The following is a 15698-nucleotide window of genomic DNA, read 5'->3' as shown; positions in this document are numbered from 1 at the left end:
AGGAAGAGGAACGCTTCCAGGGCCACAGGCCAGGGTGCCGGGCGGCGCCCCCTGCGACGCGGAGATCCTGCAGGACCCGGCTGGTGCTGCCCCTCTGCCCAGGGACAGCGAGTGTGGGCAGGGCGCCTGCAGCGGGGCCCGGGGAGCAGGCAGCGCGGGCCTGTGCCGAGGCCGTCTGCCTCTTCCTTGGCGACCCCACAGTGGCCAGCGCAGGGTCCAGCGGGGCTTCTGCTCAGAAGGACTAAGGCTCCAGGGAAAGAAAGCACGTTGGCCTCTGGGTCAGCCTGCCAGAGCCGGGCAGGACACCTGCGTGACATCGGCCCGCCACGCAGGCCCTCCCTGCACTGGCCCCCGGGCCTTGCCACTGGCACCCATCCTAGCGCTGGGCGCGGCACCGGGCACGGTACCAGCTGCTCTCAATGCAGCCAGGGCGCGTCAGGGCCAGGCTCCCCGCTCAGCCAGGCCCGGGCCGGCACCGCGCTGCTCTCAGGCTGCAGCTCCTGCAGGAAGGGGCGGTGACCACCCCAACCTCCACCATGGGGCAGAAAACCCTCACTCCACTACATCTGAACAAAGCCAAGAGGCAAGATGGCTTCCTGCAACTCAGAGCCGTTCCCCCAGCCTTCCTCTGTGATGGGAGCCCTGCTGGTCCTCGGACAGGCGCAGGGTAGAAAGTGTTGTGGGACAGGTCACCGTGTGTGTGTGCGTGTGTGCGTGTACAATGTGTGTGTAATGTGTGTGTAATGTGTGTGTGCATGCGTGTGTGTATAATGTGTGTGTGCATGTGTGTGTATATAATGTGTGTGTATAATGTGTGTGCGTGTGTGCACGTGCATGTGTGTGTATAATGTGTATGTGTATAATGTGTGTGTGCATGTGCGTGCGTGTATGCATGTGTGTATAATGTGTGTGTATAATGTGTGTGTGCATGTGTGTGTATAATGTGTGTGCATGTGTGTGTGCGTGTGTGTATAATGTGTGTGTATAATGTGTGTGCATGCGTGTGTATAATGTGCGTGTGTGTATAATGCGTGTGTGTGTGCACACGCCAGTCCTGCTGCCTGTTGGGACCCCTCCCACCCTCCAAACTCTGCCCAGTCCACGCCCACCCCACTTCGCCACGAGGACCGCAGGAGCAGACCTTCCTGCCGCCCGTGGAGGGATGAGGAGCGGGCCTGCCCCGACTGCAGGCTGGACACACGGGTGGGAGCCAGGGCTGGGAAGGCAAAGCTGATTCCAGAATGAAGACGCCAGCTCCGCCTCTCTTCCCTTGGTGGTGAGTGCCGGCTCCACTTTGTCGTCATCATCATCTGGTATCCTTGTTGTTCCAGTCCTGGGATTTGAACTCTGGGCCTCGGTGCTGTCCCTTGGCTTTTTCTGCTCCACCACTTTTGGTACAGCTCTATGTCTAGCTTTTTGGTAGTTAACTGAAGGTAAGAGCCTCGTGGACTTTAGTACCCAGACTGGCAAAGAACCCACAAAGACCAGGTTTCAATTCCGCGGTACCACATACACGGAAAAAAGCCGGAAGTGGGGTTGTGGCTCAAGTGGTAGAGTTCTAACTTTGAGAAAACCCAAGAAAAAGAAGAAGAAGGAGAAGAAGAAGAGGACGGGGAGGAGGAGGAGGAGGAGGAGCAGGAGGAGGAGGAGGAGGAGCAGGAGGAGGAGGAAAAGAATGAGCTCTCAACCCAGGCCATGGTGCCTCTCTGTTACCAGATAGTTTTTCTGAGAAGAAGGAGCCAGAAGTCAGGTCTGGTAGGACAGCTGTGATCCCAACTCTGGGAGGCAGAGGCAAGAGGCCCCCTGTTTGTGTGAGCATGGGCTACACAGTGAAATTCTGTCCAAAAAAAACAAAAAAGAGTGCACACTACGGCTTACTGTGTGGTTCACCTTCATGACGAAAAAGAATCAGTGCTGGAGACCCACCCCAAAGCCTGTGCTCCACAGACAGCCACACCCTTGTGTGTTTGCTTTGTTTTTGTTTTTCAGTCCTGGGGCTTGAACTCAGGGTCTGAGCGCTCTCCAGGGGCTTCTTTTGCTCAAGGCTAGTACCCTACCACTTGAGCTATAGCGCCATTTGCAGTTTTTCTGTGTATGTAGTACTGAGGAATCGAACTCAGGACTTCATTCATGCTAGACAAGCACTCCACCACTAGGTCACACTCCTGGCCCCCTTGTTATTTCAAAGACACGGTCTCCCTGACTGCGCGAGCTCAAGTTTATGATCCTCCTGCCGGAGCCTGCAAATCGGGGTGTCCAGAGGCACTGTGGACAGCCTGGAAGAGGGTCTGTGTTTGCAGGGACCCTGGCTCCCCAGATCTGAGCATCTCTCTCCAGAGGGCTTTGCTGGGCCTGAGTGTGTGTTTCCCCCCACCCCCACCCCCACCCCACCCCCACCCCCGACGGCCAGACTTTCTCCACACCACTCCTTACCAAACCCAGCAGGCTCTAACACAAGTGGTGGCCAAGGGTCCTGAGACCCGTCCACTGGGGCCCAGGCCGCTAAAGCCATGCAAGGCTGTCCCTCAAAGGTAGAAGGGGGCCGCGCCTCTGGAACTGCCCAGGGAGGGCTCCTGGGCCAGACTGATCGGCCTGGCTCCCGTCTCCTCCCCCATCCTGGGGCCAGGTGCCCTGGGACACCGGCCTCGCAGGAGGACACAGGCCATGCCCATTGCTGTGTTGCAGCTCTGGGCTGACACCCTGCCAGTGTGTGGCCCACACCCCGCGTCCTACAAGGAGGGCTTAATCCACAGACACGCCAGGCTGGTCAGCACTGAGGCCGCTGGTGTCTTTCTGCCTGGACAGACCCAGGGGACCAGGAGAGGCTGTATCTCAGGCCTGACTGCACCAACAGTCCCCAGCCCCAGGGCTGAGTTACCAAGTGACAGTGAGGGCTTCAGGTGTCCCCGGCGGCCCTGGGGAGAAGGGGGCAGCTGGTCACGGCACAGCTGGAGCTCCCCCTGGAGCCTGGGGGCTCAGGCCTGTAATCCCAGCAAGGCAGGAGGCTGAGATCTGGGGACGGCAGTCTGAAGCCAGCCCAGACAGGAGTCCGGGAGACGCCAATTAACCACCAAAAGGCTAGAACTAGAACTGCGGCTCAAGTGGTAGAGCACTAGCCTTGAGCAAAAAAGCTCATGGACAGCGCCAGGACTGGCACTGCAGGGGCTGGAGTGGGCAGGTGGTCAGCAGGACTGACGCATGCTCACCAGGCACTGCTGGGCTCATGTTGTGCAGCTGTCCCTGGGCTTTGACATGGAGGAGCATCCATGGGCTGTGACCCAGGTCCAGGCCTGGGGGGACCCTCCCTCCTGGGACGTCCCACTTTCTGTTCCCATCCTGGCTCAGTGGGGCTGGCCGGACCTTGCGTCCTGCCTGGCAGCCCTGCCCGTCCCCTCAGGGCAGGTGGGTGGAAAGCTCCCACTCCAGGTCTGGTCCCTGGAGGATGGGTGGACACTGGGGGCAGGAAGGCCAGCCCAGGGCCAGAGACCTGCCCCACCACGCCATCCTTGCCCAAGCCAGACCACTGTGGCCTTCTCTGAGGCTGAGGCCATCTTGGAGCCTGGTAGACCAGATGCCCTCCTTTGTGGTATACCACAGAACGCTGGGCCGGGCCACAGACTCCACATGCGGCTCCACCGGCATCTACCTGAGGGTCGGCCATGCGAGGCCAGATCATGGGGCAGACTTCAGGTCTGTGGCTACTTGTCCCAGCACCATCCTAGAATCTGCTGTGTCTCTCTGGAGGAAGAGTCCCCAGGAGTGGGGAGGGGACGGTGCACAGGGCTGCCTCTGTGCTGTCTGCCCTGGAGTGTGGTCTGATACTGCAGCAGCCCCCTCCGTGGCCTCCTGCCTGTGCACAGTGGAGCTGTGATGGGGAAGAGTGGGGATGGTTTGTGCGTGGAGTCTGAGCTGGCGCTCCTGACCACCCTGGGAGTCCATTTCTGAACAGCTTCCCTATACTCCCGGATTCTGGCACCCACACCCGCGGGAGGAAGCCAGGCCTCTCCCAAAGCAGCCTGGGGCTCCTCCACCTCGGGGCCCGGCTCTCCTGCCCACTGGGCCGCAGCCAAGCTTGCAATCCCACCACAACTGCTGCAGGCTCAGGCGGTTTGAGCTCAGGCTCTGGGGGTGGAGCGGCCAGCCTGGGGCCCCACAGGACGCTGGGATCCATCAGATACCCTGGAGCCACAGTGTCACACTCAGGTGTTCTAGGCACAGGGTGTTTATTCATGTGGAGAGCACAGGACAGCGGGCGGTGGTCATCGTTCTTCAGCAGCCATCTGGGTGTGGTAACCAATCTGTGGGATGGGAACAGAAGGGACAGAGTCTGAGAAGAGGGAGGTATGCGGGCCAGGAGGAAGAGGGAGCCCCTGGCCCACGCCCTTAATCCTAGCTGCTCAGGAGGCTGAGATCTGAGGATCACAGTTCAAAGCCAGCCTGGGCAGGAAAGGCTGAACCCTCCACAGTCCTTGTCCACTGGCCTGTTCCCACAGGCCCCTGGATCTGAGGTAGATGTGAGCAGCCTTGCACAGACGTGCATGGGGTGGGGGAGCGTGGCCTGGTGGAAGAGTGCCTGCCTTCCAAGCATGAAGACCAGGATTTGATTCCTCAGTATAACACACACAGAAAAGGCCAGAAGTGGTGCTATGGCTCAAGCAGTAGAGCACCAGCCTTAAGGAAAGCCCAAGGACAGTGCGCAGGCCCCGAGTTCAAGCCCCAGGACTGGCAAAACAACAACCACAAAGAAGAAGAAGAATTAAAAAAAGCCACAAGTGGGGCCAGGAGTTTGGCCTAGAGGTAGAGTGCTTGCCTAGCATGCACAAAGACCCCGGGTTTGATTCCTCAGTACCACATATATAGAAAAAGCCGGAAGTGGTGCTGAGGCTCAAGTGGTAGAGCTCTAGCCTTGAGAAAGTCCAAGGACAGTGCTCAGGCCCTGAGTTCAAGTCCAGGACTGGCCAAAAAAAAAAGCCACAAGTGGAGTTGTGGCTCAAGTGGTTCAGCTCTACCAGCCTTAAGCCCAAAACTTAGGGATAGAGCCAGGCCTTGAGTTCAAGCTCCAGAACTGGCACATGTGCACACATACACATACACACCACACTCCCCCCCCAAAGTGTAGTGGGTGAGTGTGCCTGCCGGAGTGCCCACGTGCATGTGTAGGAGGAGAGGGGTGGGGACAGAGCTCAGGCCTGATATCCCGCCTTGGCCTCTCAGCTCCTCTGGGCACCACAGGGTGTGCCAGGCTCAGCGGCTTCCTGGGGTAACCCAAGTCCCTTGTGGGTGGAAGGAGCGGGGCTTTTCCCAGAACAAGGAGCCCAGAAGGAGGTGACCCAGGACACAAGGCCTGGGGTGGGGGTGGGGGTGGGGGTGGGCAGTCTGGACAGGGCCTGGTGGGGGTGGGGAGCAGTCTGGACAGGGCCCGGGGTGGAGGTCAGGGTGGGCAGTCTGGATAGGGGCTGGGGCGGGGGCCTCCAGGGAAAAGGAGGCCTGGGCTTGGTGAGGGGGGAGAGCACAGGGTCACCAGCCCTTCTATCTGGGCTCAGGCTGAGCTCCATGGACAGGTCCTAGGGTCCAGCCCCTCCACATCCAGCCCTCCCACGTGGCCCCTAGCCACTCTGCCCTCCATGGCCATGTGAAGTGCCAGTGTGGTCCTGGCCCCGTTTCCCACCGCGCACCACCCACAGAAACCATTACCGGTCATATCTGGGAATGCGAAGTCTTTCTTCGTGAGGCCCTGGGACAAGGCCAGGCAGCCAAACCTGTCCAGTGTCCTGGAAGGCAGGTTCCAGTTTCTGCCTGCAGCCAGCGGACAAACCCAGCTCTGAGCACTCAGGGTGGATTAGCCCCAGAGCTGCTCCCCACCAAGCTCAGGAGATCCCAGCCCCTGGGGGTCTTGGCAGGGATGGGGGCGGGGGTGGGAGGGGGTGGGAGGGGGGCGGGGGCAGGGGCCTCACCGAGAAGGCTGACCCTGATGACAGTCCGGCCGCTGCCTGAGGGTTTGAGTGACAGCATCAGGGCAAACTTGGTGTAATCTGTGTCCATCACAAGCATGTCTTCTTGGGTGGTGGTGGGGCCTGGGGGGCCAGGGCTGTCAGCTCCCCTGGGCTCCAGGGTCCAGCCCAAGCCACAGGCCCCTGCCCCAGGGCACCTCACCTTTGCTCTCTACTGTGAACTTCCCGGACTGGGCGGTGGGCACCATCACGTAGGACCAGATGTCACAGCGCTTGCCCCTGGGGGAGAGGTGGCGGGGACTGAGGCTGTGTGGCTGCCCAGGTCCATGGGGGCAGACCTCCTCCTCCCGAGCCGGGGGCACAGGCCCCACATGGGGCCTCGGTGAAGGGCGGGGCCCAGGATCCCTGTGGCTGTGCCACTGCCTAGAAAAGTGGCTCCTGTGCTCAGTGAGGGGAGCGGCCATGGCTGCCCAGTGACCCCGCCTGCCCCTCCCCTGGGCCTCAAGGGAACAAGCTTGCTTTTCTTTTCCTTTTTTCTCTCATGCTGGGACTTAAGCTCCGTGCCTCACCCCTCCTTGGGGCCCTAGGCTGGCGCTGCATTACTCGAGCCACACTGCAGCCTGGCGTCTGCATGTTATTTTGGAGATGGAGTCTTCTGGACTTTACTCTGCCCTTAAATTGAAATCCTCAACCCTCAGCCTCTGCAGTAGCGAGGACTCCCTGTGTAGGCTGCTGGTACCCAGCTAATAGTGTCGGGGGGAGGGGTTGTTTGTTGGGGGAGGCACGGGGCCTGAGACTTACTAGGCAAGCATACCCCACTTGAGCCACTCTCCCAGCACACCTGCCCACTGGTGGCCCGGAGAGTGGGACTGAGGGACTTGCGGTGGGGCTGGTCCCCCGCAGCCTGAGGCAGAACACGCAGGTGAAAAGAAAATAAAAATGGCAAATACAAAAGAGTGCTAGACTCTTTAGGGTTAGGGTTAGGGTTTGAGTGCTAGACTGGGATGTTGAAACAGAACTAAGAGCTGAAATACCAGAGCAGCAAGCTCTTCTGCCATCACTTTCTTTTACAAGAATGGGCACTGGTGGGGAGCGGAGGGTACCCGCCTCCTCCCTGGAGCTGCTGGAGAGCCGCAGACTCTAGGCTGAGTGAGACCCAAACGTCAACCATCAAGCGAGTGTGGAGATGCGTGCTTGCAATTCCGGCTCCTGAGATCTTAAGCAGCAGGCTGTGACCCCTTTGCAGAGTGTGGTTCGGAGTCAGAGATCACCTGTTCCCCCTCTACGCCCCCACCCCCACGAGCTGCTCAGGGAAGCAATCCAAAAGGCCGTGCTTGAGCCGTACTCCTCCTAACACTAATGATGTTTACTGCAGCAACTGACTCGCTGGGTCTTTTACCTCACTGGTTTACGTGGAGGCTGGGGGGGAGGGAAGTGCCCCGCTCAGCTGTCCACCAAAAACCCGGGTGGGCACCACATCCAACACCTACTGCCCCAGACACAGCGACTAGCACATGACCAAGAGCACAGACGGACAGACAGACAGACGCCAAGCTACCTGTGAGGTCCTAGCCTGCTCCAGAAGAGGTCAGGCTGGGACAGGAGACAAGGCCCAGGAAGACAGAAACCCACCAACCAACCCAGATGTGGGGGGGAGATCCGGCAGTGCCCCACCCCACCGTGCACAGCCACGGGCTCTGCTTGCCATGCCGGCGTGGGGGGGAGGGCAGCCCACTCACCGCCTCATGGCACTGGACACTTGCAGGCGGCCGTTGTCACTCAGGGTGATGGTGGTGATGAACGGTCTCAGAACGGCCCTGTCCTCCTTCTTGTAGTTGTTGCCCGCCAGGCCGAGGACAAACCACTCTCCCTGGAACTGGGGGGCTGGTGAAGGGCGGGCCGGAGCCCACAGCCCGACCCCTCCCCGCTGGCCAGTCCAGTCTAGCTGGACCTTCACCCGGGCCCCGGCCAGAGCCTGTGCTGGGTCTGGCAAGGACAGACCCTTGACAGTGGCCGGGTGGCCTTCCTCTGCCTCTGTTTCCCCACGGGGGGGTGGGGAAGTCACTGACGAGACTAGAAGGCCAGGAAGGCCCCGGGGCTCTACTCTGCTGGAGTTTCCAAGGGAGGCCCTGGGATCAGGGCTGGAGCTTCCTGGCCCCTGGCCGTCCATGCCAGCCTGCCAGGCCCTGCCACCCTCCCCCACCTCCCTGGGTGACTCCGTACCTGGTCATTTTGGAAGTTCTTCATCTGGGTAAAAGTTGGCTTGGGACTGAGAGTCTGACCCTGCAGGATTTTTGGTAGGGCAAGCAACAACCACAGGACACAACAGGGGCTCATCCCGGCAGCTGCCAGGCCCCGGAGGGATGGGGACAGTGTCGGGTGGCGAGGCCTGCTATGTGGGCTTCTCTCTGTGCCCTGGTGAGCACACTCCAGGGGTAGGTTGGCAGCCAGGTGTGAAGGGAGGGCTGGGGGCAGGGCGGGCAGAGCGGGCAGAGCCCAGCCTGGGGCCAGCAATTGCCTCTGCCTCCTCTGCCCCCCGGGCTGGGGCCTCTGCCCCTTCCGAGTGTCCCACACAGGAAGGAAGGGAGTCAGAGGCCCCCCGTGCTGTCCAAACCCCCCTCTGTGCTGCAGAACGCCCCATCCCAGGACGCAGATTGGGGTGCTCCTGGGTCCACAGAGCCCCCCAGCTCCTGGAGGCAGCGTGGACACAGCATGGACTGGACCCTGCAGTCAGTGGACCATGTGTGGCACTGGGAAGGGGCGGGAAGAGCCCTGGGGCTCCTGGGTGTGGACAGCTAAGAGCCTTTCAGTGGCCCCCACGGGAGGAGGCACCCCCTAAATGAAGAAGGGTCCTGGCAGGTGGAAGGGCAAGAATGGAGTGAGGCCTCCAGCGGCTCTGGTTCTCCTTGGCCAGTTCGGGGTGGGTTTAACCCCTTCCACCCCTCGCTCTCCCTGCCCCACCCCCATGGCAGTCAGCTCAGCTTCTGTGACAGAGAAGCTCACCTAGGGCTCCTAGCCCTGGCCACCAACTCCCCTCACCCACCCCTGCCCACAGGGGCTGGGCTCCTCCCAGCAGGTCCCACGGCGACCTCCAGCCTGGCCACTCAGCCCTAAACCCAAGGGGCTTCAAGGCTGGGCTTTGTCTTGGCCCCGTGGGTGGCGGCCTGCTGTGTCCTAGCTGGTCACGGTCACGGCCGTGGTGACTGCCCTGAGGAGATGGCCAGGACGAGCCCAACGGCCGAAACTACACTGTCACCAGCCAGACTTGCAGAAGTCCACCTCTGCTATGCCCACCCTGCCCCAAGTCCTGAGCTCTGGCCAGTGCCCCTGCTGTCCACCTGGCCAGCCTCTGCTTATCCACAGACGCCTGGGAAGATCCGGGAAGGTCCGTCAGGGCTTGCTGTCATGCCAGCATATGACATCAGTCATCGGTAGGCAAGCGGCCGCCCACCCCGCCACAGCTCCTGCAGGACCCTCGGCGAGCAGAGCCCTGAGCAGTGCCTGGGGCCTCGCTCCCCCATTCTCTGGCTGGCCCAATGGGCAAGGCCTTTGGTAATGGCCTCAAGAACCAGAAATGGGCAGTGCATTTCCCCGTCCAGAATATCTGTGCAGTCAGTCCTCTCCCCATGGTCTCGCCCAGGCACATCCTCGACAGCCCGCCTCAGCCTTCCCGGGATGCACCTCACGTCCGCCCCGCTGGGCACCGTGTCCAGTGGTGGCTTCTCCCTTCCTGGCCTCCCTGCAGCCCCCAGGAGGGATGAAGAGGCCCTGATGGCCCCTTTCCAGACAAGGGGCCCGACACACCAGGCCGACCTTCAGTACTGGGCCACAGAAGGCAGACCAGTGGGCCAGCAGGGCCCGGAGGACAGAGCACAGCGGGAGGGAGCTGAGCCTGGGGAAGAGAGCAGGGCCCTGGTGCTTCCATTACAGCACTGGTGTCCACCCCAGCTCCCCAGAGCCGCTCGCTCCCCAGACCACCAGCAGGGGGAGCGCGTGTCCAGGTGGACAGAAAGGACACAGGAAGGACCACGGCCCAGGTTTACTGAGGAGCTCTCTGGAGGGCAGACACGGGGCCCAGGGCTCACGGAGGGGGGCAGCAGCGTCCACAGTGGGCGGCGTGTCCAGCGCCTAGCCTCGCGCTCTCACCTCTGCAGTAGACAGGGGATTCAGCAGGGCCAGCTGGAAACTCTCGTCTGGGTGGCACCCACCCCTCCTGCTGGCTACTCACCGTCCAGGACATGGAACTGGTCTGCGGTCTCACAGAAGCCTGGGGGCCAGGCAGGGACGAGGAAGGGGAGGGCTTCAGCCAGGACGGGGACCAGGTCTGGGGTCACTGGGGAAAGGTTCTGGAGGGACACTCACCATATGTGGGGAAGAACACAATCTGCTCTTCAGTCAGGTTGGCCTTCCGCACCCGCTGCTCAAACCCACTCAGGACAGAGTCACTCACCGGCAGAGAGCGGGCTGCGGGCAGAGAGGACTCCCGAGGGCTGGCCTCCACCTGGGCCTCCCCTCTACCCAGGCCTCCCCTCTACCTAGGCCTCCCCTCTACCCAGGCCTCCCCTCTACCCAGGCCTCCCCTCTACCCAGGACTGGCCTCGACCCTGGCCTTGGCGCACAGACCCGCCCGCCTCCTGTCCCTGCCTTGCCCCGCTCCACACTGGCCTGCGGAGGCAGGACACGAGCTCCCCAGAGACGCCACAGAGCCACGCACCGTACAGCTTCACGGACAGCCGCCGGGCCCTCTCCAGGTACAGGACGGCGAAGCTCTGGTAGTCAGTGTCTGCAACCACCACGTGCACAGGCCCCCGGGCCCCCTGGGCTGAAGCAGAGCCACCGTGGTGGGGTCCCCCCCACCCTCTCCTGCCTTCCGCCCCAGCCCCAGCCCCTGCTCCCAGCTCACCTTGGAGCAGGAAGCGGCCAGGGACTCCCGTGTCTCTGTAGAGCTGGCGCACCTGCCAGCAGATCCCATCCCTGGAGGGCAGGGGACGAGGGACACCAGGGGAGCCTCGTGGCCTGCCATCCAGGACTAGGCCAGGCGGAAGGAGGGGTGAGTGTGGGGTCGGGAGGGGTGGGCGTGGGACTCACAGCTTCCGGAAGGAGCTGACAGCCAAGGCTGCACCCTGGGGAGCGGCGAGCACTGCGGTGGCCTCCGTCCTGTGGCCCTGCTCCTGCAGGAGGCGGCAGGCAGAGGCCACGGCCACCAGAAGCCACTTCCCTGCAAACTGTGGGAGGCCGGGGCTTCAGGACCCTGGGGGCCGCGGGACCTGGGGGCCGGGAGGCCGGGGGCTTTGGGACCCTGGGGGCCAGGAGGCCGGGGCTTCGGGACTGGCCGCCCTGCCAAGCCGAGCAGCTCCCCGCGTCTACCTGCTGGGCGAGGAAGGGGGCCTGGGGCTGGACGGCGGCGATGGCAGAGGTGGCGGCCGCCCCGGCCTTCCTCGCCCTCTGGCCCAGCGAACCACCCACCAGGCACAGGGGGAAGAGCAGCACAGCCCACCGCGGCGCCATGCTGCAGCACAGCACGGAAGGCGGAGGGCAGCGCTGAACCAGGGCAGAGTCCACGGCCCCGAGGCCTCCGGGACGCTGGCCTGGACGGGACGGTGACCCCGCCTCTGACTCCAGGTCCATGTCCCCTGGCGCTCCCAGCGGCGGCCACGCGGTGCGGGGGGGAGGAGGGGGACGGGGGGGGGGCAGGGCTTCGAACCTGCTGCAGGTTCGAAGCCCTGCCCCCCCCCGTCCCCCTCCTCCCCCCGTCCCCCGCCTCGGGAATGACCGCTTCCCCTCCCGGCCGCCAGGGGCACTGTTCCCGGCGCGCGCAGGCGCACAAGGAAGCGCCGGCAGGGAGCGCCCCGCGGCCATCGATGGCTCGGCGCTCGAGGAGTCGGGCCTGGCTGTACCATAGAGACGGGGAGCGGCGGCCAGAGCGGCGGCGGCGGCCGGAGCGGCGGCGGAAACGGAAGCGGGTCCGCGCTCCGCTGCGGGCCGAGGCGCCGCGGTGAGTCCCGGCTTCGCGCCCGCCCGTCCCCCGTGCCAGGCGCGGCCCCGGCTCGCCCTCGCCCTCTCCCTCGCCCTCGCCGTCCGGGCCCCGCTCCCCGGGGGTGGCCGGGGAGGAGGGGGCGCCCGGCCAGCCGGCAGCCCCGGGAGCAGGCCAGGGCCGCCGGGGCAGAATGTCACGATGGACGAGGGGGGCGCGCCCCTGCTCCCCGACAGCCTCGTCTACCAGATCTTCCTGAGCCTGAGCCCCGCGGACGTGCTGGCCGCCGGCCTGGTGTGCCGCCAGTGGCAGGCCGTGTCCCGCGACGAGTTCCTGTGGAGGGAGCAGTTTTACCGCTACTACCAGGTGGCCCGGGATGTGCCCCGACATCCAGGTCCGCGGCCGGCCCGCCCCACAGGGGTGGCCTGAGTGGGGAGGGCTCTCCGTGGCCGTGGGGGATGGGAGGGGGACTCAGGCCCCACCCTGATGCTGCCCCCCCAGCGGCCACGTCCTGGTACGAGGAGTTCCAGCGGCTCTACGACTCGGTCCCCTGCGTGGAGGTCCAGACGCTTACAGAGCACGCTGACCAAGTTCTGCACCTCAGCTTCTCCCACTCAGGGTACCAGTTTGCTTCCTGCTCTAAGGACTGCACGGTAAAGGTGAGGGTACCCCACCCAGGCACCCCGACTTGGTCAGGCCAGAGATGAGAGATGGCCACAAGCTCTGAGTCAGTGGAGGAGGCCTGGTGGTCAGACACTGTAGCTGGGAATTGGCGGCCTGGCCAGGGCTACCCAAACCAAGGATAACCAAGGTGTGTCCACCACACCCCCCTCCAAGGGCCAGCCACATGCCAGTGGGGCGGGGGGGCCGTGAGCAAGGGGCTAGAGGGGGCCCTTGCCCTGCCCTAGGCCCCTCCAGGCTCTCACCCGCTGGCTCCCCACACAGATCTGGAGCAATGACCTGACCATTTCACTGCTGCACAGCGCGGACATGCGGCCCTACAACTGGAGCTACACCCAGTTCTCCCAGTTCAACCAGGATGACTCGCTGCTGCTGGCCTCGGGGGTGTTTCTGGGGCCTCACAACTCCTCCTCGGGCGAGATTGCAGTCATCAGCCTAGGTGAGCGGGGGCCTGGGGCCGGGCACCCCTCCCGGGTCCCGCCGGCAGCCTGTCCAGCCCGGCCTTCCCCCAGACTCCTTCGCGCTGCTGTCCCGGGTACGTAACAAGCCCTACGACGTGTTTGGCTGTTGGCTCACGGAAACCAGCCTGATCTCGGGGAATCTGCACCGCATCGGAGACATCACCTCCTGCTCCGTGCTGTGGCTCAACAATGCCTTCCAGGTACGGGCCCAGGGCCAGGCGGGGGCGGGGCGGGGCGACCGTGGGGGCCAGCTGCTCTGGGCCCACGGGCTTGCACCCTGCCCAGGACGTGGAGTCGGAGAACGTCAACGTGGTGAAGCGGCTCTTCAAGATCCAGAACCTCAACGCCAGCACCATCCGCACGGTGATGGTCGCCGACTGCAGCCGCTTCGACAGCCCTGACCTCCTGCTGGACGCAGGGGCCCAGGCTGCACCCTGCTGCCGTGTCTTCGACCTGGGTGGGGACAGTGAGGAAGAAGTGGCCGACCCCAGTTTGCGTGGCCCTGGCCACGCCAAGGAGGGCTTGCGGCGCGCGCTGGACGGCATGCTGGACAGCCACACGCAGCTGTCGGAGCGCATGCTGGAGACGAGGGTGGCGGAGCTGCTGGCCCAAGGCCGGACCAAGCCTCCTGAGCGCAGCGCCTCTGACTCCAGGAATAAGTACCTCATCTTCACCACCGGCTGCCACACCTACTCCCCACACCAGATCGGTAACGCGGCACAGCCTGGCGGAGGGCAGCCCGGGCCCCTCGGTCCCCACAGCCTGTGGCCGGCCGGACCTTGAGTCCACAGGCGGTGGGTGTGGACCTCCCGTTCTCCCTAGGGTGCAGCCCTGGCCTTGGAGCACTTGATTGTGTGGGGCCAGCGGGCGACCAGGGGCCCCAGTACAGAGGTGCCGTGGACTGCTGGGGTACACGTGGGGCTGGGGTCCTGGTCCACCACTCCAGTGGCCTCCCTCTCGCCCTGGCCTCCCACAGGCATCAAGCAGATCCTGCCGCACCAGATGACCACGGCGGGGCCCGTGCTGGGTGAAGGCCGGGGCTCCGACGCCTTCTTCGACGCCCTGGACCACGTCATCGACGTGCGGGGACACATCATCGGCATGGGCCTCTCCCCCGACAACAGGTGGGCCTGTGGCGGGTGGCAGCCGAGCAGCGGTGCCCGGCGTGGGGCAGCACACCCACTGCGGCCTGTGGCGGGCCTGGCAGCGGTGCCTGGCATGGGGCAGGACACCCACTGCGGCCGTGCCCGGCCCAGGTACCTGTACGTGAACAGCCGTGCCTGGCCCCCGGGCTCGGTGGTGGCCGACCCCATGCAGCCCCCGCCCATCGCCGAGGAGATCGACCTGCTGGTGTTCGACCTGAAGACCATGCGGGAGGTGAAGCGAGCTCTGCGGGCACACCGCGCCTACACGCCCAACGACGAGTGCTTCTTCATCTTCCTGGACGTCAGCAGGGACTTTGTGGCCAGGTGCGGTGGCCTGGCAGGCCCCGAGGGTTCGGGGGGCTGCGATGGGGGCGGCGGTGGGCTCGCCCTGGGGGGGGGGAACGCGCCCGCTCACCCTGGCACCGCCCCACAGCGGGGCCGAGGACCGGCACGGCTACATCTGGGATCGGCACTACAACATCTGCCTGGCCAAGCTGCGGCACGATGACGTGGTCAACTCGGTGGCCTTCAGCCCCCAGGAGCAGGAGCTTTTGCTGACAGCTAGCGACGATGCCACCATCAAAGCCTGGCGCTCGCCACGCGCCGTGCGCGTCCTCCAGGCTCCGCGCCCGCGCCCGCGCCCCTTCTTCTCCTGGCTGGCCAGCCACAGGCGCTGAAGAGACACAGACGCGGCCTGTGGTCCTCTCCCTGGAGAGGCTTCCGGCAGGAGCCTTAGCAAGGGGTCGCCCACCCAGCACTAGCGCACGCCATCTGCTCACTCGGCCACAGGCTTAGCACTAGGGTAGCCACTGTGGACGGCACCAGAGACCCCCCGAGGGCCGCTTGGCCAGCGCGAGGGGCAGAGGACCCTGGAGGGCCAGTTCCTTCCCCGTCCTGTCCCTGGGCCTGACCTTCACACGGCGTTTGCTGACCTCCACCTGAATGTCTGTTGTTGGCTGCAGACCCCACCTGGGGGGCCTGGTCGGGGCACCAGTGGGGGGCAGGGGCCCGGTATGCTGCGGACCCCACCTCAGGGGCCTGGTCTGCACTACTGCATGTCCACTGTCACCTGATTGGGGCCCTGAATAAACAGCTGGCAATAGCCTCCCATTGCCCAGTGCGTCTGCAGAGGGGCCTGGGCACCGCTGGCTGGCACAGCCTGGTGGTGGTGCCGCCGCAGTCCTTGGCGTGGAGGAAGGCGGACGTGAGAATACTGACCCGGCACACGCTCTGCCTGCAGTGCCTGGGTATGGGAAGCGAGGGGCACTGCCCAGCCTTGGGCCCAGAGGCTCAGCGGGTGCCGGGGCCGGGGAGGTGGGGGAGCTTGGTGGGGCGTGGGCAGCCGTGGTCCAGGCTGAAGGAGAGCGGCTCTCGCCAGACCCTGGGTCTTCGTCTGGGCTGAAGCCCACCTGCCCAGCTCATCGATGGGGTTCCTTTGGTGATGGTGGCCAAAAGGAGGGAAGCTCCAGGCCCAGGAGGGACATTC

The 15698-nt window shown here is 64.2% G+C and overlaps 3 protein-coding genes across 6 annotated transcripts; 1 reads left to right on the top strand and 2 right to left on the bottom strand.

Moving 5' to 3' along the window:
- Positions 1 to 4206: 4206 nt before the first annotated feature.
- Lcn12 (lipocalin 12) lies at positions 4207 to 8803 on the bottom strand. Of its 4 annotated transcripts, XM_090330972.1 has the most exons (6): positions 8175 to 8803; positions 7691 to 7827; positions 6154 to 6230; positions 5955 to 6074; positions 5695 to 5796; positions 4207 to 4298 (listed from the first exon to the last, which is right to left on the bottom strand). In XM_090330972.1, exons 1-6 carry the CDS (start codon positions 8286 to 8288, stop codon positions 4270 to 4272), a joined length of 579 nt encoding a protein of 192 aa, XP_090187098.1. In that variant the 5' UTR covers positions 8289 to 8803; the 3' UTR covers positions 4207 to 4269. The 4 variants fall into 4 exon arrangements, 3 of the variants coding, with proteins under 3 accessions (XP_090187098.1, XP_090187096.1, XP_090187097.1); XM_090330970.1 differs by having other exon boundaries at positions 7691 to 8267; XM_090330971.1 differs by having other exon boundaries at positions 5695 to 5771; positions 7691 to 8267.
- A 1172-nt stretch (positions 8804 to 9975) lies between these two features.
- Positions 9976 to 11566, bottom strand: C8g (complement C8 gamma chain). The gene is made up of 7 exons (XM_090330973.1): positions 11319 to 11566; positions 11040 to 11176; positions 10855 to 10925; positions 10666 to 10773; positions 10314 to 10415; positions 10180 to 10218; positions 9976 to 10099 (listed from the first exon to the last, which is right to left on the bottom strand). The coding sequence occupies exons 1-7, from the start codon at positions 11457 to 11459 to the stop codon at positions 10080 to 10082; spliced, it is 618 nt and encodes a 205-aa protein (XP_090187099.1). The 5' UTR covers positions 11460 to 11566; the 3' UTR covers positions 9976 to 10079.
- A 408-nt stretch (positions 11567 to 11974) lies between these two features.
- Fbxw5 (F-box and WD repeat domain containing 5) lies at positions 11975 to 15316 on the top strand. Its single transcript, XM_090330969.1, has 8 exons — positions 11975 to 12319; positions 12427 to 12584; positions 12871 to 13045; positions 13119 to 13267; positions 13353 to 13776; positions 14044 to 14191; positions 14324 to 14536; positions 14646 to 15316. The coding sequence occupies exons 1-8, from the start codon at positions 12127 to 12129 to the stop codon at positions 14887 to 14889; spliced, it is 1704 nt and encodes a 567-aa protein (XP_090187095.1). The 5' UTR covers positions 11975 to 12126; the 3' UTR covers positions 14890 to 15316.
- The last annotated feature ends 382 nt before the right edge of the window (positions 15317 to 15698 follow it).

The sequence above is a fragment of the Megascapheus bottae genome, chromosome 3 (assembly GCF_031878675.1).
Source record: "Megascapheus bottae isolate mThoBot1 chromosome 3, mThoBot2.hap1, whole genome shotgun sequence".
Lineage (NCBI taxonomy): Eukaryota > Metazoa > Chordata > Mammalia > Rodentia > Geomyidae > Megascapheus > Megascapheus bottae.
Note: the sequence above shows the minus strand (reverse complement) of the source record. Positions and strands in the feature narration are given on the sequence as shown.